Source organism: Leucopleurus acutus (genome assembly GCF_964270905.1).
Source record: "Leucopleurus acutus genome assembly, chromosome: 2".
Classification (NCBI taxonomy): Eukaryota; Metazoa; Chordata; class Mammalia; order Artiodactyla; family Delphinidae; genus Leucopleurus; species Leucopleurus acutus.
In genome coordinates, this window is record NC_139143.1 from 63,691,430 (window position 1) to 63,711,508 (window position 20,079).

The following is a 20,079-nucleotide window of genomic DNA, read 5'->3' on the forward strand; positions in this document are numbered from 1 at the left end:
TTATGAGATTACTAGCAAGAGTTTGAGATCATGGGGCTTCCCTGGTGGCGCAGTGGTTGAGAGTCCGCCTGCAGATGCAGGGGACACGGGTTCGTGCCCCGGTCCGGGAAGATCCCACATGCCGCGGAGCGGCTGGGCCCGTGAGCCATGGCCGCTGAGCCTGCACGTCCGGAGCCTGTGCTCTGCAACGGGAGAGGCCACAACAGTGAGAGGCCCGCGTACCACAAAAAAAAAAAAAAAAAAAAGTTTGAGATCATGAAACTGATCCAATTTAACTGGCTTCTAAAGAAGGCAAAGTGTGATTTCATTAATACCATGATTTAATCAACAGAGGCAAATGAGATTTTAGTTAAGATGGTTACACATTGAAAACATGGCACCTGACAATTTATAATCATGTTATATTGGAAGAATATGGTAGGAACCAGCAGGATAAAGATGGCAGCTGTTGAGTAATTCAAGTCAAGTTTAAATTTCTATTTAATGGAGTTACATTGTCTCTCAGCATCCCCAAAGGTGTACCTTGTCTAGTTCCACTGGATTGGTAACCCCCACTGAATCCATAAAGACCCTGAAATGTATTGTACTTTCCATAAACCTATTTGGCTTAGTTTCTAGCTTTTGATCATAGGAAGGTTCTCTTCTATTCCATTTTCTCCTGAGTTCCCATTATCCTCCTCTCTTCCTTAATCTAGTTCTTAATTCACTGCCAGAATGTTCTGAGGCTGATGAAACAGTAGTATACTGTCATCCCTTCTCCAGGTACCATAACAGCCAAATAAAATAGTTAATAGATCTTGATAACAATGGATATACCTCCACAAAGATGGCCCTAATAGTACTAGAATTCCTGAAACCAACATGACATCATGAAAATAAACCTTAGGTACCAAATAATTAGATCTTGCATCCTTCTAATTAAAAAAAAAAAAAGATAACTGACTTTCATAATTGGGGAAACAGAAACTCTGATGTAATTTATAGCATTCTTGTATGTATAGGGAGCTGGCACATAAACTACTTTTATAAATAAAAGACATTTAACAATATAATTTATCTAGTTTAACCAACAAAGCTAAACAAATGTTATAAAGACCTCCCTGGGAACTTAACCAGATCTGGCAATGAATTTATTCACCGACTTATGGCAACTATAGATGGTATGTGGGAGTGAGGAGGCAGATGTACATAGGTGTGAGCATGCAAGCAAGTAAACTCACATGAGTATGTGAATATGTACCTGTGCATGCATATATAGGAATGAAAGTCATAGGAATAAATAAGAATAATAATAGAAATAAATCTATTAATAACAATAAACAAGAGACATAGGATACTGAGAGTATGGGAGAATTCAGTACATGATGAATTAATAATCAAGTTTGAAATCTAAAACAGGAATGAAGGAATCTTTCAAAAGAGAAGGAAAAAGCCTGATGAGGATTAGACAGAAAAAGAAAATGTGGCATCAATTTTCTTCTTGAAGAAATGCTACAGTCCTCTATGTGAAGAAATTTAGATGAAAAAATTTAAAAAGGAGATCTCAAACATAAATTATCAAATTTTTCTTCTAAAAATGTAAGGGAAAATACATTCCCACATGCCAAGAGAAAATAAAATTGAAGGGAAAAAGATAGGCAAGTGGTTAGGCTGAAGGGAAAGGATACTATGCCCCAGTGATTACATAGAATTCCCTGATGAAAAGGAATAGAACACTTAACATATCAAACAGAATCCGAGGAAGCCTACACTTAATAGCCATGGAATTACTGAAATGTGGGAGCATAAATACAAAGAATACAATAGGTTCCAGCTAGTTCCATGAATCAGGATTTGAAAAACATTTTGAAGAGAAAGAACTTGGTATAGACTGAATGTGTCCCTCTGAAATTCATATATTGAAATCTATTCCTCAATGTAATGGTATCAGGAGGTGAGGCCTTAGGGAGGTGCTCTGCCCTCATGAATGGAATTAGTACTCTTATAAAAGAGACTTCAGAGAGATCCCATGCCCCTTCCTCCACATGAGGACATAGCAAAAGATGAAAAGACGGAGTCTATGAAGAAGGACAAAGTGGGCCCTCACCAGACACCAAAATCTGCCGGCACCTTGATCTTGTACTTGCCAGCCTCCAGAACTATAAGAAATAAATTTCTGTTGTTTATAAGCCACCCAGTATATGGTTTTCTGTTATAGCAGTCTGAACGGACTAAGACAGAACTAGTGAGAAGTTTTACCAAACAGTGAGAAAGTTGTTATTCAAGTGACTAAGAGAGCTGAATTTATGTGCACAGAAGTGAAATATCTAAGATTGAAAGTTCTCAGATATTTAGGGGCAGACAGTGGGAGCAGAATGATACAGCAGGATGTCTTGGGCTCAGTCTAGCTCAGGAGAGCTAGGAAACAGTGTAACTGTTTAAAGTAAGGTAATGTTTCTTGACAGTTCCATGTAATTATGAGGTGACTGGCACACTGGAATATAAAATTCATGCATATGATTTATTATAACAAAACATCCACTGCATGACATTTTTAGATTTATATAAAAATGCAGCACTCTTTGGGAGAGCACCAGTGTTGGATCATGAGTTAAGAGTCAAGACACATCATAAGTTATTTTTTGTTTGTTTTTAAAAGGTGTGAACATTTTTTTTTTTACAATTAAAAAAATATATTTTATTTTTTTGGCTATGTGCTGCACAGCATCCTGGTTCTTAATTCCCCAACGAGGGACTGAACCTGTGCCCCAGGCAGTGGAAGCACAGAGTCTTGACCACTGGACCACCAGGGAAGTCCACATCATAAATTATTATGCATTTCTTACAGATATCACAACCGACCAAAGGATACTCAAATGACAGTCTCTCAAGTGGGAAAATATTCGGTTTAGTCACAGTGTATTAAGATCCAAACCTGCAAAGAGTACTTCTCCACATCGAATAGGTTTCCGTGGTCTTGTCCTTGGTCCTTGCATTAGTGGTCGTTCTTGAGGCAATAGAAGATAGTTTTTAGCCTCATCTACCAAGTCTCTGTGGAAAAATTCTGCCGTTATTCCAAATGTCTAAATAATATTGTTAGTCAAATCCCAATATGGTTAAGGAATATGTAAGATGGCAAAGGGGAGCAAGCATAAATCAAACCAAATCATGAATGCCAGCCAACATTAAAAAGGTAACAAACATGAGAGCAATGATGCCAGTCACACTGTGAGCTGTGAATTGATTGGTATTTCCATCATGACTTCATATCTTACCGCAAATTTAGCCTAAAACTCAACATGCTTGATGGTAACAGTAACTTATGAGAAACTAAAAATTACAAGTTAATTATCAGCCTGCATAGTTACTGCTTTCTAATGAATTTTACTAGATTTTGCAGGATACTGGCAAAGTAGCACATCAGCCATGACACTAGATATTTGCTAGATTAAAGTAACAAAACTAGGTCAAAAATTGGATTGCTAAGAAGAAACACTACTGTCATTTAATATTAATTTTCCATCTGGTACTGTATGACTAGTTTATTCTCAACAAGTCTACTGAGGATGAACACAGTTTTTTTTTTTTTCTATTGAGGTACTTTATAAGAACCTAGTAATTACACTTGTTAAATATAATATCCTAACTCAAACTATTTATGTACTTATTTCACTTGAGTCCTTTGAGTGATTCAATGTGTAACTAGTGCAAATTCAATCTGTCACTGTTCCTTCTCAACTCTGAAAGTGTTTCCTAAATTACACTATATTTTCATTTCTTTATTTACTTTATATTACATTGAGTAATTTATTCCTGCTGGACCAGTCCCAGGCATGACCCAGTAATGTACTTCCAGTATATGGCTTTGCTAAGGCCTCATCTGAGTTTATTTATGCTAAAAACAAAAACAAACAAAACTCCCCCAAAATCCCAAGCTGATGGCCAAGAACTTTTTCTAGCTTCCTCAGCTAAAAACAAAGACTGTGATCTCCTAATTACTGGTTTTTAATTAAGTTGTTCAAGGGTTCCTAGAAAGAGTATTATAGAGCTAATACTTAGTGGCCAACACAAAATTAATAGTAACAATAATAAGGGCTTAATACATATTAACTCATTTAATCTCCACCACAGCCCTGTGGAATAGGTACTGTTATTATCCCTATTTTATAGATAAAGGAACTGTACCAGAAAGAGGTTTAAGTAACTTGAATAAGGTCACACAGCTAGTAAATAATAAGGTCAGGATATCAGGAACAGGCTTCTTTTAAAAGTGACTTTAGAAGTATCTTTAATTTCTGCATTGGAATCAGTACAATCCAATTTCTATTTTATGGGAGAGGGGCACCTTTGTATTGTTTCTTCAGATTTCAGCAGCCATAGTTCATGTGGTTTTCCTTCTGCTGTTATAAATATTTGGGGGGAATTAATTGCCTCTTGTCTTTAAGTTTAAAAGGTAAACACCTAAAACCCCCTCTAACATCTCCTGTTAAAGGAACACACTTCAGATTATAGAAGAAATGCAAATGAATCTATATGTCCTATCTTTGTTCTAGAGATTCCTGATTCTAGAACAAGTTTCTTTAGTCACAAAGGAAGATCCAAAGGTTGGTATAGTTTAAAGAGAGTTCTGACTCACTCTTTCGTTTTTATATATGGAACATGCTGGGAAACAACAGTTAAAAACACCATATGGTTTAAGATTTGAAACTGAACCTTAAAATCTGTCAAGTGGAAAAGTAGTTTATTAAATTTTGTATATAGTACAGAGATAGCCCAATAAAGTAGGTGTTCTGTTTGTTTGTCATGTAAAAGCATTTAGAGTTTCTTTCAGTCAAAATAACATTATGAAACTGCTTCATCAAGCTCTAGTGGAAATCTTTCCATAGCTACTTTAGGGGTGTCATAGACCTTTAACTCTGTCCACGATCTCAGAAAGCAAGGCTGATCCTATTCCCTAACTAGGCATATGTGATGGAATGAAAAAGTGCTCCTCATACACTTTTTTGATGGAGTCAAGAGCATTATTTATCTCAAGAAAAGATGTATTAGCAGAGAACTGCCTCTTCAAACTCAAGCTTGCATTAAATCTTAGAAATCTACCTCTTTATTGCCACTTCTACACCAATAAATACCACACTTAAAAAAACTAATGGAATGGAATACTGTAAGTTCAGTCATCTCTTTTTCTATCTCCTTTTGACCCTAGCCCAGAAGAAAAACCACTTAACTACTGCCTTGATTTTAGCACTAAAAAACACAATATTTAGGAAGCAATATAAATAAGGAAATTAGGAGAGGACAGGAATGTTTCGTTGTTGATTTTTCCCATCCAGGGTCATTCATACCTGCATTCTTCATCACTTTTGATGAGGGGATCAGAGCCTACAGTACCCACCAGAAACTTGGGACTAAGCAAAGGCAAACGAACATGCTGCAGCACCTATGAGATAATAAACACTATTAAAGGCACAAACTCCCATCTGCAAGATATTTAAGAGAATACATAACCCGTGCTCCCTACTGTGTTTCCAACTATTTTGAGATCTAATTGGATTAATTAATTGATCTAACTAATAAACAATGAAGATGGAGGGAAGGCATAAATACTAAATTTATTCTAACAACCAATTCAGTAATTAGAATAATCAGAAAATTGAAAGCACACTAATATCACTTTAGAATGCTACTTTATGCTTTCAGAAGTATGTTGTTATAAGCTCTTCTATAATTAGCTCACATGGCTGTAATTAACAATCTAGAAGAATATCCCATTAAATTGCTAAGGACTATCATCATAATAACAAGAACATTAAATATTTCATTTAGTGACCACTTATGACCCATTTAATTCTTTACTCTTCAAACCGTGGTGGGATTTCCAAGCCATAGGGAAGGGAAGCATGATAATTGCTATCCTTGCTCTCTTTTGTTCAGATTGTATCATTTAAGTTCTGATTTGTGCTATGGCCCAAACCTAGAGTTGATGCAAAACAGAAGAAGGAGCAAAAAGTTCATAATGATAAACACTTAAAATGCTTCTTAACACTTATCTCCTTGATTATTTGGAAAGAGATGGTCTTTTTTACAGTCTAATATGAAGGCTAGTGAAGATTGTTTCTTTTCTGCAAGTCAAATACATATTATTTCATCCAGTACAAAACAGTTACTTAAAGAAGCATTTCCATCATACCTGGGGTAACTGAGGACGCCTTTCTTGAATACTGTATTTAACCCAGGCCATCACTGCATTGAACACCTGTTCTTCACTGCGAACATTTAGTTCATCACTAGATATTATATCAATGAGTTGATTGGCTGGAAGCAACATGAACTCTTCACTTTCCATCACCTGTTTGAAGTTCAGTAAGAAAAAAAAAAAGAACTCTGTGATCAGATTTGATTGTTTTAATATTTTTCTTCAGGGTTGTAGGGCAAAACTCTATTCCACAATGGAGCTGAAGTTCAAAATAGTACCAGAGAACAAGAAAAGTTTAAAAAGAAAACAGAGATAGGTGGAGCACAGAGGATTTTTAGGACAATGAAACTATCCTGTATGATACTACAGTGGTGGATACATATCATTATACATGCGTCAAAACTCATAGAATGTACACCAGGAGTGAACCCTAATGTAAATTATGGACTTTGGGTGATAATAACATGTCAAGGTAGGTTCATTAGTTGTAACAAATGTACTTCTCTGGTGCAAGATGTTGATATTGGGAGAGGTTATGTGTGTGTGGACACAGGGTACATGGGAACTTTCTGCTCAATTTTGCTGGGAACCTAAAACTGCTCTAAAAACATAAAGTTTATTAATTTTTAAAAAGGGAACATAGAATACAGAGGGCACAATTAAAACTTAGGAAAAATAATAATTTGTGATTTAAGCAATTTAAGAAAAATGATACTTTTTTTCCAAAATGAAGTATGAAGATAAAAATTTATATTCAAAATAAACTAAACTAACTATACCAAATTAGAACTCCCAGAAATATAAGAGGCATATAAAAAAATCAGGGAAAGCTTTCAGAGGAAGGTTAGTTGCTGAAAGGGCAATGTCTGGGGCAGAAACACCCAAGGGGCCAGTTTGAAAAAAGAATGAGCATGTCAGCATTTCTACAAGCAAGAATGAACATAACGATGAGAGCATTAGACCCAGGAAAACCCCTCTGAGGACCAAACCACTCTGATATGTTCATATTCTCATATATATATATATATATGAAACTACAAACACACCAATTATTTATCTGTACCCAAGGCTTTAGGGCATTGTCAGAATGCAGATGAAATGGCAACATTGCTGTGCAGTCCAGCCACAAATCCCAAAATCTTGTAAAGCTTGTCATCGGTATGTAGAGTAAAAGGGACAAGGTGCAATGCAGAGAAGGGAAATGGTCACTGCTATACTCCATGTGGTTTGTTCTCCCCTTCAGAAGAGTATGCTACATGTGATGTCTGTTAGTGTAGGAAGGATATGGTTTAAGAGCTCAAATTCCCACCATGCAACCTCTGATGCAGATGATGTATTCTCTCGGGACAGGGTTATTTTCATGCTCATAAAAAGTCAGAATATTTAGCAGGAAACAAGATAAGCCATAACAATTTGAATATGTGATTAAGAATTTTCCCCCAAGTACATTAGAAAAAATGCAAATCTCAAAATAAAAGTTAAGGGCTATAAAGTCATCTGTACTTATAGTAGAAAACACTAATGAGTACTTTGAGTTTTATGGCACAAGTCTTCATATCATCTGAGTGAGAGACTTTCCGGGGTTCAGGAATGAAATAGGAAACCTTTAAATTTTAGGTGAGGTTTCTTAGCCAGGTCACTTAGTTAGAATGCCTGCATTGTACTCTATGTGGCAGGGTTGTTGGATTTAGCAAATAAGAGTACAGGGCATATTTATACTAAAAACTATTTGTTGTTCATCTGAAACAAATTCAACTGGCCATCCTGTATTTTATGTGACAGCCTTATGTTGGGGGCTATAAAGTCAAGAGCCAGATTTGGGGCCTAGCTCCAAATGAAGTATGCTGGCCTTCACGGCATACAACATTTTAGCCATAGTTGTATCTTTCTTTCCTCTTATTTTCTTTTTACTCTGATTTCTTTACTTAAGACAAGTGGTATTGTATATCTTTGTGAAGTACGTTAACATTCTTTTAGGATCTTGTCAGAGTATAAATTTTTCCCCCAATTTAGTGATTATAAAACAAATATATAAATATCAAGGAACAACAAGATGGCAAGAAGACACAAACATCTGTGTGAGAAAATGTTTTTTGGCACTAAGAGCAAAGAGTAAAAATAATATTTTTGATGAACAAAGTCTGATTAAAACGTCACTTCTCTTTTTTCCATCAGCAAGAAAAAGATATTAATGATCTATCATTAGGGCAAATCTAGCACTGAAGTCTATCCTTGAACCAAACAACCAGGTTAAGAAAATAATGCTTTAAAATACCCGCTTTTAAAATAAGAGTTTGCAGGAGATCTGATTTTAAGTCCCACACTATTATGGTAATGCGCTTACTTTTAGTTTCTTCAGATAAATGTAGATACAATCTGAAGAATGAATAAAGCTGAAAACAATAAGAATGAATAAGGAAAGTATTCTAGGGTTGTAACAGAAATGAATGGTGAATTCAGTGATGTTGAGTTGAAAGAAAAAATTTAAATTTATGTTTATGAGCAAGCGTAACACTGTATGAATTAAGTTATGCCTAATAAAATAGAAGGAAATTAAATACAGATTTAAGTTCGAAAATAACTTAAATGAATCACAAGTTTTCAGCCCCAAATGGTAACTTTCTTTGCATCTACACAGAACCATTCTAGTCCATGATCAAGGGTAAGGTTTCCTCACTGGGATTTCAATATATCAGTTGACTTTGGAGGCAGGGTTAGAACTGCAGGGGTTTCTTAATCTGGGGTCCAATGACTTTGGCAAATTATTTTGGAAATCCTAAATGATGGCAAATCTTTATTTCTTGGAGAATGGATTTGATATTTAAAAATAGTGGAATGAAGTTAAGAGTCAAATCTGTTAAAGAAGTTGTGTGAAGGAGTTACTCTGAATGAGAAATTAAGTGTGACTATAAAATACTGACTCAATTAATTTTAATGAAGTATAAACTCCATTTAGTTATGGTGTATTCCTCTTTTTATATTTTGTTGGAATCAATTTAATAATATTGTATTAAGGACTTTCTCATGTAAATTCATGAGAGATATTGATCTGTAGTTTTATTTTAGTGTCTGTGTTTCTGACATCAGGGTGATTTTGACCTTGTTTGGCAACCTCCACCACTTTTTTCTGAAAGATTTGGTATAAGATTAGTATTATTTCTTTCTTAAATGTTCGATAGAATTCACCTTCTGGGACTGGTGTCTTTTTTTGTGAGAAGGTTTTTAAATCATTGGTTTAAAATTTCTTTCACAGATATAGGGTTATTCTGGTTTTCTGTTTCTTAAGTTTTTGTAATTTGTGTTTTTCAAACAATTTGTCAATTTCATGTTGTTGAATTTATTGGCAAAACATTGCTCATGATATTCCCTTATTGTCCTTTTTAATGTCTGAGGGATTTGAAGTGATGTCCTCTCTTTTATTTCTGATACTGGTAATTTGTATCTTCTCTCCGTTTTTTCTTTATCAGTACAACTAGAGGTTCATCAATTTTTTTCAAAGTACCATTGATTTTTGCTTCATCCTTTATACTTTGTTCCTTCTACTTTGGGTTTAATTTGCTCTTCTTTTTTTCTAGTTTACAAAAGTAACCACTGGAACAAAAATACAAACCTTCCTATATACTAAAAGATATTAAAATGAAAAGCAAAGAAGACACTATACAGAGAAATAGAGTAAAAACAACTAAATCAGATACTATTTACAAAAATATAATATAACAGAGTTGAGAACAAACATATCACTCATAGCAATAGATACAAGTAGGTTTTAACTGCCTATTTAAAGAAAAAGATTTTCAAACTGGCTCATAAAGCAAAACCCAATTCAAGAAAAATACCTAAAACATCATGATGCAAAAAGACTAAAAGTAAAGGGATGGGCAAAGATACATCAAGCAACTGAAAACAATAAGAAAACAGGAACAGAAAGCCAGATATCAGACAAAATACAATTCAGAGAACAAAATAATTGAATCTGACAAAGGAGGACACTTTACAAAGCTAAAAGTTACAATTTATAAGTAAGATACAAAAGGATTATATATTCATCAAGCAACATAGTGACAACAAATATAACTACAGATAATGCAAGAGGTAATAGATAGAAACCCATTAATAATAAGAGACTAACATATGTGGACAAAAAATAAGAATATAAAAGAGCTAAGAGGGGAGAGTAGCCAAGATGGCAAAGCAGAAAGACCCCGAGCTCACCTCCTCTCATGAGCACACCAAAATCACAACCATCTGCAGAAGAACCATCGATGAAAAAGACTGGAACCTACTAGAAAAGATCTTCTACAACTAAAGATATAAAGAAGGAACCACAACAAGACTGACAGGAGGGGCAGACTTGTGATATAATCAAATCCCATAGCCTGCCAGACCTATCTGCTGGTCTTGGAGAGTCTCCTAGAGAGGTGGGGGGGTGACAGTGGCTCACCCTGGGGACATAGACACTGGTGGCAGACCTACTGGGGAACATTCAAATGTGTGAACAATGCTGCTGGCAGTTGCTATCTTGGCTCATTAGCAACAAGACCTGGCCCCACCCAATAGCCTGTAGGTGCCAGTGCTGGGATGCCTTGGGCCAAACAACTAAGTGGGCAGGGACACAGCCCTATCCATCAGCTGCCTAAAGACTTCCTGAGCCCATGGCTCTCTCTAAACACGCCCCTAGACACAGCTCTGCCCACCAGAGGGCCAAGGCCCAGCTCCACCCACCACGGGGCAGGCACCAGCCCTTCCCACCAACAAGGCTGCACTAGCCTCTAGACCAGCCTCACCCATCAGGAGGCAGACACCAGAAGCAAGAAAACTATGATCCTGTAGCCTGTAGATCGAGTACACCAACAGCAGGCCAGACCATACCCTGGAATCAGGTGGGACCTGGCCCTGCCCACTAGCAGGCCAATGCAAGGTTTGGGACACTGTGGACCCCATACCCAACTGTGTCAGGAAATGCCCCCATATTCCCCAATAATCTGAAATGAGCTCGGGGATCCCTGGGCCCTGCAGCAGACTCCAGGAGCCAGCTCTGTCTTCTAGTAGTCTGGCACTAGCCCCAGAATCTGGCTTTACCCACCACTGGGTGGGCAATGGCCCCAGGGTCTTTGGGACCCTGACTCCACCCACCAGTGAACCATAACCCTGGGGCCCCCTAGGTTCTGCAATCATCTGCCTTGTGACCATGCCCTACTAAACAGCAGCCAGCAGCATCAACACAAGGCAGAGCTTGGCAACCAACTGGACTAGGGGCCAACCAAGCCTAACAGTCCACACACATAGTCAGCCCTCCACAACAGAAGGACCCACATAGCCCTCTTACAGGGAACCCCTAGAGCATACAGCTTGGGTGACAAGAGGGGAGTGTACTGCTGGGATGCAAAGGACGTCTCCTAGAGTAGGGCACTTCTTCAAGGTTGAGAAATGTAACTAACACACCACATACATAAAAATAAAATACCAACTTAGACAAAATGAGGTGGCCGAAGAATATATTGCAGATGGAAGAACAAGATAAAACCCCAGAAGAACTAAGTGAAGTGGGGAAAAGCAATCTACCTGAGAAAGAGTTCAGAGTAATGATCATAAAGATCAAAGAATGCAGGAGAAGAATGGATGCACAGAATGAGAAGTCAGAAGTTTTTTTAAAAAAAACAAAAGACAACTTTACTTATGAGACTTCCCTGGTGCTCCAGTGGTTAAGACTGAAAATATAAAGAAAAATATAAAGAAGAACAAAACAGAGATGAAGAATACAATAAATGAAATGAAAAACACTCTAGAAGGAATCAGTAGCAGACTAAATGATACAAAGGAGTGGATCAGTGAGCTGGAAGATAGAGTAGTGGAAATCACTGCTGTTGAACAGAAAAAAGAACAAAGAATGAAAAGAAATGAGGACAATTTAAGAAATCTCTGGAACAACATCAAGTGCAATAATATTTGCATTATAGAGGTCCCTGAAGAAGGAGAGAGAAAGAAAGGGCCTGAGAATATATTTGAAGACATGCTAGCTGAAAACTTCCCTAACCTGGGAAAGGAAACCATCACCCAAATTCAGTAAGCTCTGAGAGTCCCACACAGGATAAACCCAAAGAGGAACACACCAAGATAGACTGTAATCAAAGTGACGAAAATTAAAGATAAAGAGAGAATATTAAAAGCAACAAGGGAAAAGCAACAAATAACATACAAGGGAACTCCCATAAGGCTATCAGCTGATTTTTCGGCAGAAACTCTGCTGGCCAGAAGGGAGTGGCACAATATATTTCAAGTGATGAAAAGGAAAAACCTACAACCAACAATACTCCACCAGCAAGGCTTTCATTCAGATTTGATGGAGAAATCAAAAGCTTTAAAGACAAGCAAAATCTAAGAGTTCAGCACCACCAAATTAGCTTTGTAACAAATGTTGACACATTATTGACCGGGGGATTTTTGCAGAAACTAACACCTGTGGCCAGTGATTTGCTATATAAGTGAATATTGAAACACCTGCATTTGAGTAAATATCAACTTTTTTTGCACTTAATGTACTTATTTGAAACTTTGTACATATCTTACTAAAGCATTCTAATATTTCATTAGAGTGTGATGGGCAATATAGCAGGAACCTCTGTGCAGGGGAAAAGAACATCTATTACAAATATACTGTGTTTCACTGTGCTTTCCCCTGGAAGAGCAGACTTACACTTTCTGGTGGCATTTTTATTTATTTTTTAGTCCTGTTGGTATTATTATCTCTAGAATATGTTCTTTTATTTTACCTGGTAGTCGACAAGGTGGATCTTTGCAGGCGGCTCTTTTAGAAATGCCACAAGAAGGACCAGGTGTGGGACTACCACTACATTCATCAGAATGCTCAGTTACCCATTCTCTAGCTACTGCTGACAAAAATTGCTTGTAAGTCATTTTATTCTGTGCATTAAGGCTACAATAAACTTTAAACGCATTGAATAAACTGTAATTACTCAAATAGAAACCCACTTTCTTATACCGTTTTTGAGTTTTCCAGAGGATACTGAAGTTTGCCAGATATAGATCAGATCAATCAACTCCTTTCATATATTTATTATACTCTAGTATACAAGTGGGCTTAGTTATCTGATGGCCAGTCCTCCTGTCTTCCTTTCCTGGAGATGCTGTGGAGTCTTCATGAATAGCTGTCACCATGCGGACTAGCCTCTTGTCTTTCCATGTAAGAAGAATCACTTCTCCCTTCCATAAGAATGTCATTTCTCCCCTCTGTAGACTTCTTAAAATTTCTCCTTTAATTGGTTTGGTAGACCATGATTCTCTCTTATAGTCCCACAAACTCTGGTTTTATTTTTCAACAATATTTCAGATGTAGACACACTGTTGTAATAATTGTCTTGGTAAATATGGTGCCATGAACCAAGATAAAGTTGTATGACTGATAATTTTGTTTCTTGCAGTTTCTTTCCTTCACCTGTTTAAATTTCAAGTTTGCATGTATACCCAGTTTCACTTTAGCTAACCATCCTGAGCAAAACTCCATATTTTGTAAGTTTTCTGGAATTATACGTTTTGAATCTGAGTCGTCCTCTCCACTTTATCATTGCCTCATCAAGTGACAGCTCTTGTTTGGGTATAAAGATCGACTGAAATTTTGGTAGAAAATAATCCAAGAGAGGTTTAACTTTTGAAATTCTGTCTGCAGGAAGCGGAGTTTCTGATTTATCATTAAAGTGAAGAAATGTCATCATTTGTTCGAACCTTCTTCTCATGATAATCTTTGGAAAGATATGTACTTCACGTAAGGGATCAGTCGATCAATATTCTTTCCAGTGTGACTTTCTTATTTGTCCCATCAAAATTATTAATCCAAGAATCTTCTTCATGTCACTATTGATTACATCAGTCCATTTTAAAGCCTTCTCATACTTTTTATATGATTTTTCATTCTGTTGGTGATACAAGTTTGAGAAGTGACCAACTCGAAAAAGTCGTTACCAAAAATTAGTTCTGTTATTTCACTAACACTTTGCGGGATATTACATTCAACAGTTACACCTGACACACCTGTAAAGTCTTCTAATTTTCATGAAATGTTGTCTTCAATACACTCTTCTGTAGAAGCAAAGGAGCATTTTCCAGAACCATGAGTTTCATTTTCACTTTCTGTATCAGAATCAATCACTAAGGTTTTTTTTGTCTTTTTGTTGGTCTAATATTCACATCGTCTGAATCAGAACTATATTCTGAGGAACTATCATCTTCTAACACACTAGCATATATGTCATTTGGACAGTCGGAGAAAGTATCTGCATAAAATTCACTGAAAAGTTCTTCTTCATTCAAATTTTGTGATGAGTCATTTAAACATTTTTTATGGTAATGAACTTGCGTTTATAACGTACACAAGGTTGGAACAAAAACCTAACAAAGCAAAATGTGAATAAAAACAATCATAAGTTGTAAAATGAACCCTTGATCAATTTTAAGCTCTAACAACTTCGCATGGTGATGTTAATTATATCACTCTCTAAAAACATATGGACACGCCTCTGGTCAATAACGTTCAGGTAATAAAAGATGCATTAATAGGTCTCCAGTCAATAAGTTGTTAAAGGAACTTCATTAGGTGAAAAAGAAAAGGCCACAAATAGAAACAAGAAAATTATGAAATGAAAAACTCACCGGTAAAGGCAAACATACAGTAAAGGTAGGAAATCATCCAAACACAAAGCAAGTAGGGAGGTTAAAAGACAAAAGCAGGGATTTCCCTGATGGCTCAATGGTTAAGAATCCACCTGCCAACGCAGCGGACACAGGTTCAACCCCTGCTCTGGGAAGATTCCACGTGCCATGGATCAACTAAGCCTGTGTACCACAACTACTGAGCCTGCACTCTAGAGCGCATGAACTGATGTGCCACAACTATTGAAGCCCACGCACCCTAGAGCCCGTGCACTCCAACAAGAGAAGCCATCACAATGAGAAGTCTGCACACCTCAACAAAGAGTAGTCCCTGCTGGCTGCAACTAGAGAAAGCCTGCACGCAGCAACAAAGACCCAATGCAGCCAAAAATAAATAAATAAATTTATTAAAAAAAAAAGACCAAAGCAGTAAAATCATTTGTATCCACAATAAGCAGTTAAGGGATACACAAAACAATTAGATGTAAAATATGACATCAAAAATAGTAACTGTGAGGGGAGGATAGTACAAATTCAGGGTATTTAGAATACATATGAAATTAAGAGATCAGCAAGTTAAAACAACCGTGTTTATATATAGACTGCTATACAAAAACCTCATGGTAACTGCAAACCAAAATTCTATAACAGATATACATACAAAAAAGAAAAAGGAATCCACAATAGAAGAGAACAAAAGAATAAGAAAGGGGAAAAAAAGACCTACAAAAACAAATCCAAAACAATTAACAAAATGGCAATTGCAACATACACACTGATAATAATCTTAAGTGTAAATGGGCTAAAGGCTCAACCAAAAGACATAGACTGGCTGAATGGATACAAAAACAAGACCTGTGTATGTGCTGCCTACAAGAGACTCACTTCAGATCAAGAGACACATATAGAATCAAAGTGAGGGGATGGAAAAAAATATTCCATGCAAATGGAAATAAAAGAAAGATGGAGTAGCAATACTTATATCAGACAAAACAGACTTTAAAATAAAGACTGTTACAAGAGACAAAGACAGACACTATATAATGATCAAAGGATCAATCCAAGAAGATATAACAATTGTAAATATATATACACCCCAATATATATGTTGAATATTAACAGACATAAAAGGAGAAATCGACAGTAACACAATAATAGTAGGGGACTTTAACACCCCACTTAAAACAATGGGCAGATGATCCAGATAGAAAATCAACAAAGAAACATAGGCCTTAAATAACACATTAGACCAAATGTATTTCACTGATATATAAAGAGCATTCTATCTGAAAGCAGCAAAAAACACATTCTTTTCAAGTGCACATGGAACATTTTCCAGGGTAGATCACATGCTAGGCCACAAAACAAGCTTCAGTAAATTTAAGAAAAGTGAAATCATGTCATGCATCTTTTGTGACCACACCACTATGAGACTAGAAATCAATTACAAGAAAAAAAACTGCAAAAAACACAAACACATGGAGGCTAAACAATATGCTACTAAACAACCAATGGATCACTGAAGAAATAAATCATAGAGGAAATTAAAATATACCTAGAGAGAAATGAAAACAGAAAGATCCAAAACCTATGGGACACAGCATAAACAGTTCTAAGAGGGAAATTTACAGCAATACAAGCTTACCTCAGGAAACAAGAAAAATCTCAAATAAACAACCTAACCTCACACCTAAAGGAACTAGAGAAAGAAGAATAAACAAAACCCAAAGTTAGTAGAAGGAAAGAAATCATAAATCAGAGCACAAATAAATGAATTAGAGAGTAAAAAAAATAGAAAACAATGAAACTAAAATCTGGTTCTTTGAAAAGATAAACAAAACTGATAAACCTTTAGCCAGACTCATCAAGAAAAAAAGGGAGGGGAGATCAAGATGGTGGAATAGAAGGACATGCAGCTCATCTCTTCCCACAAATTAATCAAAATACACTACATGTGGAACAGTTATTACAGAATACATACTGAACACCAGCAGAAGATCTCGTACAACCAAAGCTGCAAGAAAAGATCAACATGTAACCACGTAGGAGGAAAGGAAAATAAATAAAAGGAATTGAGATGGGACCTGTGCCCCTGGGAGGGAGCTGTGAAAGGGGAAAGGTTCGCTCACCCTGGAACCTCCTTTACCTACTGGGAGATCAGCTGGGAAAGAAAGGAAGCTTCAGAGGCTCAGAGGAGAGTGCAGCAGCTGGCTTGTGGCAGGTAGGCTAGAGAAAGACCAGCACAGAGAGTCCTGGACACCCTGGTGTACTTCTCAGCCCAAGACACACTCCTGCTGGTGTGTACAGTGGCTGGGTGCTGCAACTTGGGCTTCAACAGAAAGATCTGAGAAAAGGACTTGGTTTGGCTGTGTGGAGACAGCCTGAAGGTCATGTAGTGTGGTGTGGGCCACAACTTGGGGTGTGGGCAGGACAGAGCCCGGGTCTGTCACAGGAGCTCCATTATCAACTTGCACACAAAGGGAAGGGCATGGCCTCATCATAGCATCCTCATTCTCAGCGTACTCATGACGGACACAACTCTGCTGCTATCAGCAAGCATTGGTGGGTTGCCCACATACAGGTGGGGCTCAAATCTGATCCAATTGCCGGCAGGGGCATGACTCTGGTGAATTTATGCAGCTGGCAGTTTTGTGAGCGAAGTGCCTGTGGGACATGCAAGTGGATTACTGTTGCTCCCTTGTCTGGGGCAGGTCAGGCATTAGAAGCAGTGGACTTTGTGGGCGTGCACATGCGGAGGCAGGGCTGGGATATGGGCTGATTCCCAGCACTCCCAGATGGGTCAAGGTGTGCAACTACAGCAGGTCTGGGTGTTGCAATTTCAGCGGATTTGCACTGGCAGCTTTGTGAACACAGCGCCTGAGGGACTTGATTGCCCATGTTCCCACAGCTAAGGTGGGGCTGAGGGCAGTGCCAACAGCACTGTACTTTGTGAATGTGCACAAGGGGTGACAGGCAATGTCAAAGAGTAAATGTCTTGGTGAACAGCTCCTGCAGAGGAATACTCAGTAGCTCCTTTCCCAGTGACAGTGCTCCAGTCCAGCTTATCTCACACCACAGCTTAGAACCGATTCTAGGGGCTTCTACTCCAACAATTGGGGAGCCGACCCTGCCGCCAACAGGGATGTGACATCCAGCGCAGGCTCTGGTCACCACAACACCAATCACACCCCCAATCAAGGGCATAACAACGAGCACTCCCTGAGGAAAGACATGGTAGGCATCCATATCAAAAACAGCCCTCACATCAAAAATATTAGATTCATGCAGGCTACACAGGGATGTTCCCTGTGTACAAAAACAGCTTTTCAAGACCACAGTAGATAACTGTTTCTCCTAAATTCATAGTCAGAGAAATATAAGTAAAATGAAGAGGTAGGAACTACTCCCAATTAAAAGAACAAGAGAAAATGCCCGAAAGAACAATGAAACAGATCTCTCCAGTCTACTAGACTCTGAGTTCAAAAAGGAGGTAATAAAAATGCAGAAGGAATTAAGAAAGGCTATTGATAGAAATGAAGATCACTGTAACAAGAAACTTTGAAGAGGAACCAATCAAAATTAGACAGCTTAAATGCTGAGATGAAAATTGAGCTAAAAGCAATAAGAAATAGCAAACTAAATAATACAGAAGAAAGAATGAATGATCTGGAAGACAGAATAATGGAAATCACTGAATAAGAATAGCAGACAGAAAGACAAATGAAAAAAAAATGAAAACAACATACGAGACCTATGGGATAATATAAAGTATGCCAACTAGGCATAACAGGGATCCCAGAAGGAGAAGAAAGAGAAAAGGGGATTAAAAAATCTCTCTGGAGAAATTATGGCTGAAAGCTTCCCAAACCTAAAGAAAGAAATAGATATCCAGGTACAGGAAGCACAGAGGGTCCCAAACAAGAGGAACCCAAACAGACCTACACCAAGACATATTATAACTAAAATGGCAAAAGTTACAGATGTAGAAAAACAAAAAGTCAGTTACAAGGGAATCCCCATAAGGCTATCAGCTGAATTCTATACAGAAATGCTGCATGGTGAAAGGGAGCGGCAAGATATATTCTAAGTCATGAAAGGGAAAAACCTTCAACCTAGGAAAATCTACCCAGAAAGATTATCATTTAGAATAGAAGGAGAGATAAAGAATTTCTCAGACAAGCAAAAACTAAAAGGATACAGCAATACTAAACCTTTCCTAAAAGACATATTGAAAGGTCTTCTCCAAATAGCAAAGAAATAAGAATCTATAGGAAAGAAAAAATCACAATAGGAAAAGCAAATATATAAAAGGATTGTAGATCACTTACCAGTACAGAGGTTATTTTAAAAAAATCAAAATATTTTGTGAAAGCAATTACAATAAACAGCAAAAGGATAAACATGAAGATGTAAAATAGGACATCAAAATGATAAAATGTAGGGGAGGGAAGTAAGAAAATGTAGAGTTTTTTTTAGACTGTGTTTGAGATTATGTGATTACCAGTCTAAAGCAAGTAGATCTAGTAATGGGTTAGCATACTTGAAAACCAGGGTAACCACAAATCAAAAACATACAATAGATTCCAAAAAAGGAAAAAGAAGAGAACTCAAGCATAACAGAAAAGAAAACCATCACACATGAAAGGAAAAGAAAAAGAAAGGAATAGAGAAGGAAAAAAAAATCAACTGGAAAATAAGCTTTAAAAGGGCAATAAATACATATATATCAGTAATTACCCCAAATGTCATGGACTAAATGCTCCAATCAAAAGACAAGGAGTGGCAGATTGGATAATAACATGAGAGCCTACAAAATGCTGCCTATAAGAGACTCACTTTAGGGTGAAGGACACACACATGGAAAAAGATACTTCAGGCAAATGGAAATGACAAGAAAGCAGGGGTAGCAATACTCATATGAGACAAAATAGACTTTAAAACAAAGGCCATAAAGAAAGATAAAGAAGAACATCATATAATGATAAAAGGATCAATACAAGAAGAGGATGTTATACTCGTTAATATATATGTCCCCAATATATGAGCACCTAAATACATAAAACAAATACTAACAGACATAAAGGGAGAAAATGATGGGAATACAAAAGTAGGAGACTTTAACATCTCACTGACATCAATGGACAGATCTTCCAGACAGAAAATCAATAAGGCAGTGGAGACCCTACATGACACAATAGAACAGTTAGATTTAATTAATATCTTCAAGACATTACATCCAA

The 20,079-nt window shown here is 37.1% G+C and overlaps 1 protein-coding gene across 1 annotated transcript in view; it reads right to left on the bottom strand.

The window, feature by feature from the left end:
- KLHL20 (kelch like family member 20) overlaps positions 1-20,079 on the bottom strand; it is an 80,207-nt gene that overhangs the window by 33,554 nt on the left and 26,574 nt on the right. Inside the window, exons 4-6 of the mRNA XM_082832788.1 lie at positions 6,170-6,328; positions 5,325-5,419; positions 2,915-3,030 (exon numbers count right to left, since the gene is read on the bottom strand). Of these exons, the coding sequence (XP_082688914.1) occupies positions 2,915-3,030; positions 5,325-5,419; positions 6,170-6,328 (370 nt within the window). The remainder of the gene's footprint in view (positions 1-2,914; positions 3,031-5,324; positions 5,420-6,169; positions 6,329-20,079) is intronic.